Source organism: Otolemur garnettii, unplaced genomic scaffold, assembly GCF_000181295.1.
Source record: "Otolemur garnettii isolate 467f Iridium unplaced genomic scaffold, OtoGar3 scaffold00146, whole genome shotgun sequence".
Taxonomy (NCBI): Eukaryota; Metazoa; Chordata; class Mammalia; order Primates; family Galagidae; genus Otolemur; species Otolemur garnettii.
In genome coordinates this window covers 4,410,172-4,421,028 of record NW_003852541.1, presented here as the reverse complement: position 1 = coordinate 4,421,028, position 10,857 = coordinate 4,410,172, and the positions used below count along the sequence as shown (strand labels likewise).

General features: G+C 46.0%; 1 protein-coding gene across 1 annotated transcript; it reads left to right on the top strand.

The window, feature by feature from the left end:
• The first annotated feature begins 1,289 nt into the window (after positions 1-1,289).
• On the top strand, positions 1,290-4,514 carry SCGB3A1 (secretoglobin family 3A member 1). Its single transcript, XM_003799180.1, has 3 exons — positions 1,290-1,344; positions 2,000-2,223; positions 4,383-4,514. The coding sequence occupies exons 1-3, from the start codon at positions 1,290-1,292 to the stop codon at positions 4,512-4,514; spliced, it is 411 nt and encodes a 136-aa protein (XP_003799228.1).
• Positions 4,515-10,857: the final 6,343 nt, after the last annotated feature.

The following is a 10,857-nucleotide window of genomic DNA, read 5'->3' as shown; positions in this document are numbered from 1 at the left end:
TCAAAAAAAAAAAAAGAAAAGAAACTACTTCCACAGTAACAAACAACAAACAACCGAACTCCAAGTTTATAACACATACCACCCTCAAACAGAACAGAAAATAGAAAGTAAAGGAATGAACAGAAACAACATGAATGTGGGCACAGCCACGGGCTATTTGCAGGTAAGGATTAGGCCATAGCAGCTCAGGGCGGCTGGAGACACCAAGCTGCAGAGGTGAAGGCCCTTGATAAGCCATGGTAGACTGTTCCAGAACACCCCTGAAGAGTTGCCTCCTCCCACCAATGAGTCTGACTCAGGGATTGGCATATGTTTTACCCTCTACTTGTCATATTTCTGTAGGTGACAGATGAGTGAAGAGTTTTGGAAAAACTCTGGAATAAACCAGGCCTATCCATGGGTACTGAGACTGATTTCATACTTTTTTCTTTTTTTTAGACAGAGCCTCAAGCTGTCCCCCTGGGTAGAGTGCCGTGGCATCACAGCTCACAGCAACCTCCAGCTCCTGGGCTCAAGCGAGTCTCCTGCCTCAGCCTCCCAAGTAGCTGGGACAATAGGTGCCCACCACAATGCCTGGCCATTTTTTTGGTTGCAGCCATCATTGTTGTTTGACAGGCCTGGGCTAGATTTAAACCTGCCACCTTAGATGTATGTGGCTGGCGCCTTAGCCACTTGAGCCACAGACGCTGAGCCCTGAGACTGATTTCAAAGACAGAAAAATGTCCCAGGTCCTTCTGGTCGCCTTAGTGGCTGCCTGTGGCTAAAGGGAGGTGGCCATGAATAGGTCCTGGTCACCTAGGCGGCCACACAGTTTCCTCTCTGGTGCTTAACCACTGTGACTTCCCCAGACCAGAAGGAGCCCCAAGAACCTCCATTTCTTGACACTTCCATGATAGGGCCACATACCTGCAGATTCACAGAGGGCTCTGCAGCCCACTGGCCCTCCCCTGGGTGGGAAGCCTGCTCTGGCTCTTTGCCAGAGCCCAGGGCAAAGCCACTGCTCCTGCTCCTAAGAAAAGGGCCCAGCCCTCTAGCCTGGAGACCCTGCCAAGAGGAAGTCCCTGAGACCCGGGCATGGTAGGGGACATGGGCTTCCCAGGGCCCACCACCCAGAGCAGGAAATTGGCTTGGGCTCTGTCCATTAGCTGAGCAAACATTGAGGTTCTCAGGCAGATGGGGTAAGGATCCAGCCAAGGCGGGGGCAAGGACAGGATATATGAAACCCTCAGGGACAAGCTCTGGGAGGCCCATCTTAGGACACAGGAGTGTTCACAGAGCCCCACTGCACCATGAAACTCACCGCGGCCTTCATGGTGCTCTGCATGGCCCTGCTTAGTGACTCTGGTGAGTGCCCCTGGGGCTCAGATCCCTGCCCTGCATGGTGGGGACCTGCTTTCCCCCAGCTCCCACTGCAGCCAATTCATACCTGGGGTGTCAGGCTGCTCATGCTGGTCCTGCCAGACTCACCTTTAGACCCTGCTGACTGCCCCCAGGGCTCCCATCCCCTCCTTCCTGTGGCCCTGGAGCCCTCTTGTCTCCTCTCACTCCTGCACCCCTCAGGTTTCTCTCTGACCCACTGACAGCTGATCTGGTCTAGGAATACCCATCTCTTCCCTGCCTAGTGACCATCCAGGCACTGCCCAAGGGTCCTCTCCTCTATGGAGCCGGCGCAGAGTTCCCCTGACTTTCCCCCACCCTCAGGCTGCCTCTTGTCCCTCTCCGCAGCAGTGTCCTCACTGGGCCACAGCTGTCTGTATTCATAGCTGCTTCTTCCAACCCTGGGAGCCCTCCAAAGCCCAGCTGGGTCAGACCCATCTTTGTGATCCCAGACTGGTCACAGGGCAGTTATCAGCGCAGGAGGGAGTGTGTACTCAGGGGTGCTGGGTAGGTTTAAGGCTCCCCTGAGCACCTCATAGAGGGGACAGGTTGTCAGCAAGCTTCTTTCCGTCCCCCTTTCCCCCCTACAGTGGCTGCTGATTCTTCCCCCTTGTGTTTGTAGCTGCCGCTTTCTTCTTGGACTCTGTGGTTAAGCCTGTGGCCCAACCTGTGGCTGCCCTCGACTCTGCTGCAGAAGCCGTGGTCAGCGCCCCTTTCAACCACTTCAACCCCGTGAAGCTCATGCTGACCAGCCTGGGGATCCCAGTGGAGCATCTCATAACGGGCTCCCAGAAGTGTATAGCAGAGCTGGGCCCCGAGGCCATGGGAGCCCTGAAAATGCTACTGGTAACACAGCACTGTGGGCACCTCCCCACATGGGCCTCCCTCCCCAGTCATCTTCTACATCATACCAGAGGCATCATTTTCCATCCTGCTCCCTCAAGCCCTGTCCCTAGGAGAAACCTGGGGTCCTTGAGTGTGACCTAGGTTGACCATAGCTGAGCTGCAGGAGGGCTGGTAGAGCACCAATGCGGCTCCCACTGGGAGGCTGCCGGAGGGTTAAGGCGCCCTGCCCCAAAGCCAGTCCACCACCTGGGAGCCCTCCCAGAGCTGGCAGCTGCTGTGCCTCTCTTCCCACCTGAGTTCTCCTTGGTGGCAGTGAGAGGGGCACACTCAAGCTTGGCTCTGCCTTCCAGGGGGCCCTGACATTCTTTGGCTGAGCAGAGGCTGGAGAAGTCTTGCCTGAAGACCGGATGCTGTCCACCATGAGGGCTGGGAAACTTTCCACCCACCGGAATGTCCTGCCCTACCCTCCCTCTCTTAATAAACATGGTTAAGAGCAACTTGGGTTGATGTACTCTTGCCTGAATGCCAATCCTAGTGGGGGGCCAAGAGCATCAAGTGCCGAATGATATGAGGGTGTGTGTATATGTGTGCGTGCGTGCATGCGCAAAAGAGAGAGAAAGAGATTGCTGACATTTGACAAGTGGCAAAAAGGCAGCAATGAAAGTGAAGCCAGAAAAGCAGCCTGCAAGATGGAGTCTGAGAAGCTGAGCTGAAGCAGTGCAGCTGACTGAGTCTGCACAGCCTTCCCCACACACCTGCTCTTATTATCTAGTTAAGGTTTCTCCCTGGTCAGGAGGATATTTACCTCAGGAGACTTGAAGTAGTCACATAGAGACAATAGGGGCTGTGATATTGGTAGAATAAAGGTTACTTTGATGATATGTTTTCTTTGATGATTATCTTAGATGTTTTGTTAAAATGAAAATTTTCTGTTTAAACATTTTGCATTGTCTGAATGAAGACTACTTTGATGTTACTTCCTATCAGATACACTTAAAATTTTCTATTTCCTGGTATTCCCATTATAAAAACCATAAAATTGTTAACTTAGGCAGAACAGAATTCAGAGACTACTCTTGCTTTTCTCCAGAATCGCCAGCTTTCTAAAAATAGAACGTTTTAGGACCTAAACCCAGCCTCTGTGTATTGGCTGGACAGTGACAGGCAGCCTGGCCCTCTTTGTCCAGTAACAAAAGGTGACCAAGATTGGGCAAATAAGTACCAGAGTTAAGCTGGTTTGGGAACTAAATTGGGAATCGTTTTTCATTTTATGCTCTGTACTTGTTTAGGAAACATAGAAATTACCTACTTCTTGGAGACTGCTGAGAGCATACCTAACAACCAAAGGCATTTGTTACTAACATTTGAAGAGTTTTATTTTTTCCCTTGACTTACACATTTCTCCCTTAGAATGGCCAGGATTGGGGACTACAGGAAATCTGTTGATGTTGTTCCCCTGTGGTTTCTGGTGGTTTCATTCAAGTAACTTAGCAGCTTTGATGGCTTCCACTCTACCAGAGGGGACCACCATTTGTGGACTGATCCCCAATGTTGGTGGGAAGGTGCCCAGGGAACCCCCAAACTGATGCCATTTCAGGAAAAGCTGTCTAGTAATTTCCTTTGTTAAAGCATAAATAACTGTTCCACTCTCCTGAGAAGGACCATCTACGCACTGCGGACAGACAGAACTCATTTTCACCTATTTCACATTAAATGTGGCTCTGGCTTTCCTCTGTTCCTATTTTGAAAAGTGTATTTAGGGATTTAAATTTTGTTATTCTGGTAAGTCCAGGGAGGAAGCCATCTGAATCCAGATTACATGTAAATGTCATTATCAACACATTGTCCCTAAGATTGTTGAGGGTTATGAATCTTCCTGGAAGGCTTTAGTCTGGACAATAATGAGCCAAGCCTGAGATGAATCACTTTGCATCTCTGGTGAGGAAGGTAGTGGGGCCCCAGACCCTGACATGACCCTAGGCCAGCCTCTCTCAACATTACATATCCAGGCTCTTTGCAGGTTGTCTGGTAACAATTCCTTAATTAACTGGATTAAAATGTCCAAGTAAATCTTTTGGGGAAGCTTGTTGGAACTGATGGATGGGCCAAGGACCCCATCCTGAGACAGCTCTGCTCCCTGCAACATGGGATCTCCCCAGGAAAACAATGAAAGGAAAGCAGAATGCTCCGAGAGCCATGGGCATCAGCAGAAGTCCCGAGACCAGCTGCAACAGTTAGTTTTCCCCCTCCTGAAGGTTCCTGGAAAAGAGACCAACATAGTCCTGGAGTAATTGGACTGTCCCAAACTTATTATTTAAACAAAGTGAGAATAAACAGTGGTGAGGGGTGGGTGGCAGTGGGTCCTACAGCCACCCAGATTCTCTCCAGGAGGAGCTGCACATTCCCATGGCCCTCAGGAAGGTTGGCAGCTGGTAGTAACCAGCTAAATTGCTTTTTGAGGATAGCCAGTCAAAGAACTCCAACTTTCTGGTCACATCTTTCCCCAGGGGCAGTCTGCATCAGTGGTAAGTTGATGCAGGCTAAGAAGGCTGGGCCTCCTTGCCTCAAGGCAGAGGAATCTGCAAGGTGCTCACTGCCCCGGAGCTCCCCTTGGGCCCCTGAGGCCTTTGTGACTGCATTGCTGTTCAACCTCCCCCCACCCCCCACTCTTGGCCAAAATTACCTCCTTAGAATCCCCACATCAGCACATCCTGGTTGTTAGTTAAGGTGTTGAGAGCCCATGTAATGAGAATGAGACAGAGTCAGTCAGCCTAGGGCTGACAGACACAGCCCATAAGTTTAGGTCCCTTGTGACCTTCACATCAGGCCTTCCATCCTTGTTTTGTAAATTTAGCTTTCACCTAAAAGTGTATATCTTGAGTAGCTTAGGGTGATTTAGGAGATTAACTTTTGAATTAGAAATGTTGATTTGGGTCATGGGTTTGTTAACCCTCAGACTCAATTCAAGCACCACCCTGAGAGTCTGAACATCGCTGCAAAGGCACAAGGAATTTTATTCATTCAAGCTCAGAGCCTGGGCTGCCCTTTAAGAAAAAGCGGGAACAGCCCTTACAGACTATGCAGAAAGTCACTTTATATCTGTCCCCCTTCCCTCCCATTAGACCATTTCACCCCATCCCCTTTTTGGTAGGTAAACCATGTCTGTCCTAAACTGACAGGTACAGGGTGGTCGTGTTCAGGGTTGATTGGCTCAGGGATGAGTCTTCTTTGTCTCAGGTGAGCGAATGAGAAGGAAGGGATAAAGGTCGCAAGTGGGGCGAGTGCAGAGTAGAGTGGTGAGTGCAAAAAGGGGAGGGGATCAGGATGTGGGCTGAGTGCACAAGGGGGCTAGTGGGACAAAGGGGAGGGGGTCAGGATGTGGGCTATAACACCTAGGTATGATAAGGTCCTTGGTATGCTGTGGCCTGTTGTTCTGAATAAACAACAAAAGGAGGTAGTTTGATTTGTGACTTGAGTTAATTAGTTTGGCTCTCACAGGTTATGCCAAATATTGTTTATTATGGGTCATGATTTATGCTGATCATTGTTTAAGGGTTAACATGGCTTTTGCTTTGTTGAACTTTTATACGGAAAACTGTGGTTTTGGAAATGGAAGGGCAGAATAGTCTTGGAAAGGCTACTTCTATCCAGAATTACTAGCCTCCTGATCTTAAAGCTTATTGGACCTAATCCTCGTTGTCTGCATATGGCTGACAGTGACAGGCAACAGGACTCTCTTAATCTGTTAATAGTATGTCCTATATCCTGGAGCTCGTGGCTCAGTTACACCTTTAAAAGGGTATTCCATTGCTCTATCTTCTCCAATAAAATCCCTGTACACAAATCTGTCTCAAAGAATGTTTCCAAAAAGCCCAATGCAAGATAATACATTGCTGTTTGTCTAAAATGGGTATCTATGTGTGTCAGAAACAATGGTAAGATAAAATGTTTAAAAATGGTTACTATTTTAAAAATATTTTATATTACCATAAGATCAAATAAAAGATTTTAAAAGCAACCTCTAAATTTTGAAATTAAAAAAATAACTTTAATGGTGGCATAACCACCAAGAGGAACTATTATTCCAAGTAACGTGAAAATATGGTAATTTAACTCCACAACCTAGGGATAGGAGGGTACAGCTTAAGGAAAAGAGGAACTGCTAAAAGAATTTTAAACTTTTTTTTCCATAAACTCAACCCAGTAGTATTAAACTTTTCTTACTGGTGGTATAGTTCTATGAAGGCTGTTCCCTGCAGATTCTGTGACAAATCAAATGAGTAATTATGTCAGTGCCATTGAAACCTGAGGTTCCTGGCAAAGTTAAAAGGAGACATGGATAATGTGAACTAAAAAAAAATTTTTTTTAATTTGAGACAGAATCTTACAATGTGTCTTTGGTAGAGAACCCTGGCATCACAGCTCACAGCAACCTCCAACTCTTGGTCTTAAGCTATTTTACCCTACCACATGCTAGGGTGCATGTGGCTAGCACCCTATCAACTGAGCTACAGATGCCGAGCCCTAAAATAAAATCTTAAAATTCCTTCCCAGCAGCTGACTAATTGGAACCCCTCTTGGCCAAAGGGATCCCCTAAACTGAGTTGCTAGCCATGAGAAAGGAGATCTGACATGTCTTAGCCCCCTGCCTTCCTAGAGATGTCCTCTGTGACTTATTACCAGCCTTAAGGCTATGCAAGACATACCTGCATGTCCTCAATACACATAGCAAACCACTTGAGTCTGGACATATGTCTGGTAGTTTGTTTCTGATTAACAGACCCTTATCTTAATTCAAGCATTTCTTTTAGAATCTTTAAACTCACCTATAACCCGTGACCTTGGAGATGTCCCACTTTTTCAGGCCAAACCAATGTATGTTTTACATGTGTTATTTATGACTATCTGTAATTCCTCTCTCCTTGAAATGTATAAAACCAAACTGTAACCCCACAACTGTGAGTCTACTTGCTCAAGATTTTTTTTTTTTTTTTTTTGAGACAGAGCCTCAAGCTGTCCCCCAGGGTAGAATGCCGTGGCATTACAGCTCACAGCAACCTCCAACTCCTGGGCTCAAGCCAGTCTCCTGCCTCCGCCTCCCAAGTAGCTAGGACCACAGGTGCCCACCACAACGCCCGGCTATTTTTTGGTTGTAGCCATCATTGTTGTTTGGTGGGTCTGGGCTGGGGATTCGAACCCGCCACCTAAGGTGTACATGGCTGGCACCTTAGCTGGTTGAGCTATAGGCGCCGAGCCGCTCAAGATTTCTTGAGTGTGGCACTGGACCATGGTCCTCAAATTTGACTCAAAATAAAAGCTCTTTAATTTTACAGAGTATGGCTTCTTTTCCATCAGCAATGATAAAAAGATCGTTAAAGTTAATTAAAAACTTTAGGGCTCAGTGGGTGGCCCACAGTGAGAAAGATTTCTCTAGACCAACATTAGGATATAAACAGTATCTTCTTAGGAGGAGAGAGGAAATGAGAGAATGAAAGAGTCAGCAAAGAGTGTAGGGAGATGGTGTGGCATCCCAAAGCCAGGAAGAAAGAATACCAACAGTGAGATTAGGCAGCTGCTGAGTTTAAGGGAGGTGAAGAGAAAAAGAGTAATTAGTGATGCAGGGTTCTCTTGCTCAGCACTGGACAGAAACCTCCATTTTTCAAGGCCCGAGTGAGCTCAGAGATCAGTCTCATCACAGACTCCATCTCTAGGCACAAAAAGGTTCTCTGCGGCCTTCATTCTCTGGACAAGCTCATAAAAAGCAGCCTGACAGAAATCTCATCAGGATTGTGTGCCTGTGTGTGTGTTGTGTGTGTGTCTCAGCAGGGAACATACTGACCACGGCCTTGCCTAGAGCCTGCATTCCTCTGCTCTGTGGCAGTTTTAAAGTTAATTTCTGCCCAAGTCCCTGGTGGCAAATGGTTGCAACATATTCCATCTCCTCAAATAGGATAGGAAAAGCAGATGGCCCAAATGGGCTACCCACTTGGGCCCCCCCTCTGGATGGCCAAAGGCTTTGACTTTCTTCTCCCATCCACCCTACCCATCTGTAAATTCTGTCCTGTTGCTTACTCAGTGGTTTGTGGATTCATTCTTTGACTCTCCGGGACCATGGACGTGGTAGAGAGAAATTTTGGCTTTCCCATGGTACTGTAAATGCCGATCTACTTTTCCTCTGGAAGGATAACAAGCAGCTACCTTTATACAGCAGACAGGTGTCACAGGCGTTTCTGATCCTGCGGGTAATTCTGCCCTGAGATAACATTTTGGGCAAAGTCTGAGGCCACTCACATCTTATTGTTCATTCAACAAAGACCTGGGAACCCCTGAGGCTATAGGAACAAATTCCAAAAGACCAGGAGCTTGTAAAGAACGTGAATGTAAAAAAAGAATTTACATTTCAGTTTTGTCTGTTCTTTTCAGGGGTTTGTGAAAACAAAACTTCAGAGTGCCTGCTAGCAAGAAAGGTCAGAGATCAGAGAAGAGCTTGATTTTTTTAGCCCTTACTGAAAAACTATGCTAGCAATTTTTCTGTTATTTCACTATCAAATATCAAAGACCAATCATCCTTTCAGGTTCAAGGTTAGAATTGGAAGTATTATAAATGCCTGATCTTTGGGAAAAATGTCTCTTATCTCTCTACTCCAGAAATGACCTAGCAACAGACCCACCTAGTAGCAATAAGAAAGAATCCTTGCATACAGAAAGAACTGAGAACCTTTGAAGAAACAGATGATTCCAGGCCTAGAGCAGAAAACATGAAAGATAAAACTGAAACATCTTTTCTTTTCTTTTTTTTTTTTTTGAGACAGAGCTTCAAGCTGTCCTCCTGGGTAGAGTGCCGTGGCTTCACAGCTCACAGCAACCTCCAACTCCTGGGCTCAAGCGAGTCTCCTGCCTCTGCCTCCCAAGTAGCTGGGACCACAGGCACCTGCCACAGTGCCAGGCTATTTTTTTGGTTGTAGCCATCATTGTTGTTTGGTGGGTCTGGGCTGGATTCGAACTTGCCACCTTAGGTGTTTGTGGCTGGCGCCTTAGCCACTTGAGCCACAGGTGCCAAGCCACTCAGAACACTTTTCAACTGCTCCCTCAAAACCCCATGCCTGTTATTCCATTATTAGTCACTCTTCTTTGGAGAAAAGTCAATTCAAATCCTTTCCCTGGTTTTCTTTTTTTTTAAAAGATAAGGTCTTGCTCTGTTGCCTGGGCTGGAGTGCAATGGTATCATCATAGCTCACTGCAAATGCAAACTCCTGGTCTCAAGGGATCCTCCTACCTCAGCCTCCCAAGTAGCAATGGGGACTATAGGTGCATACCACAATGCCCAGCTGGGCTGTCTTTCATAGTTGAGTTGTAAGAGTTCTTTACATATTCTGTAGCCAGAAAACTGGCCTGCAAGATGGAGTGTGAGAAGCTAAGCCGAAGCAGTACAACAAACCTATTATGCCAAGTTCACATTCTTCTCCACACACCCTTCCCCCCTTGAAACAATTTCAAGGATGTTTATCTCAGGAGATTTGAGGAAGTAGTCACACAAAGACGATAGGTGTTATGATATTAGTAAGCGTTACTTTGATGATATGTTTTAATGATTCTCTCAGATATTTTGTTAAACTGAAAACCACCTTTCTGTTTAAACATTCGTCAGAATGAAGAGTACTTCAATGTTACTTCCATCAGATAAAGTCAAAATTTTCTAGGTTTCTTTACTTGTATTTCATTATAAAAATTATTAGAATTATAACTGGGGCAGAAAAGAACTCAGATTACCCTCAGTTCTCCAGAATCGCTGGCCTTCTGATAATAAAGCTAGTTGAACCAAATCACCATCTCTCTGTATTGGCTGACAGTAATAGGTGCCAGAGCCTCTTGGCTCAGTAACAATTCTAGAGACCAGACTCACAGATTTGATTTGCAAATATTTTCCCCCATGCTACAAGCTACTGTTTCACTTCCTTTGCCTCTGAAGTACCCAAATTTCTCATTTTGATGAAGTTTAATTAATTGTTTTCTCTTTGCTTACTTGTGCTTTAAGGCAAATATCTAAGTATTGCCTAGTACAAGGCCACAAAGATTTATACTTAAGTTTTTTGTCCCTTAGTAGTTCTACAGTTCTCTTATGTTTATTTTCTATTCAAGTTTCTTATTATATATGATGTAAGGCAAAGGTCCATCTTTATTTTCTTGCTGGAGAAGACAGGCATACCTTACTTTATTGTGCTTCCCAGATTCTTCATTTTTTTACAAGTTGAAGACTGCAACTCTGCATCAAGGAAGTCAATTGGTGCCATCCCAACAGTATTGCTCACTTTCTGTCTGTGTTCCATTTTGGTAATTCTCATATTTGAAACTTTTTTATTGTTATTATATACATTATGGTGATCTGTGATCAGTGATCTTTGATGTCACTACAGTAGTTGTTCTGAGAGCCACAAACTGTGCCCATATAAGACAGCAAATGCTTAACTGAGAAATGTTGTGGATGTTTTAACTGCTCCACTGCCTGTCCCTCTCTTCAGGCCTCCCTCTTCCCTGAGATACAATTGAAATTAGGCCAATTAATAACCCTACAGTGGGCGCCAGCCACGTACACCTAAGGTGGTGGGTTCGAATCCCCAGCCCGGACCCGCCAAA

What these genes read in the sequence shown, in the direction of transcription:
- SCGB3A1 (XM_003799180.1), top strand. Translation starts at nt 1,290, where the DNA reads ATGAAACTCACCGCGGCCTTCATGGTGCTCTGCATGGCCCTGCTTAGT. An exon ending in GGCCCTGCTTAGTGACTCTG is followed by an intron (nt 1,345 to 1,999) that starts GTGAGTGCCCCT and finishes TTGTGTTTGTAG; the next exon opens with CTGCCGCTTTCTTCTTGGAC. An exon ending in GAGCCCTGAAAATGCTACTG is followed by an intron (nt 2,224 to 4,382) that starts GTAACACAGCAC and finishes GGATCTCCCCAG; the next exon opens with GAAAACAATGAAAGGAAAGC.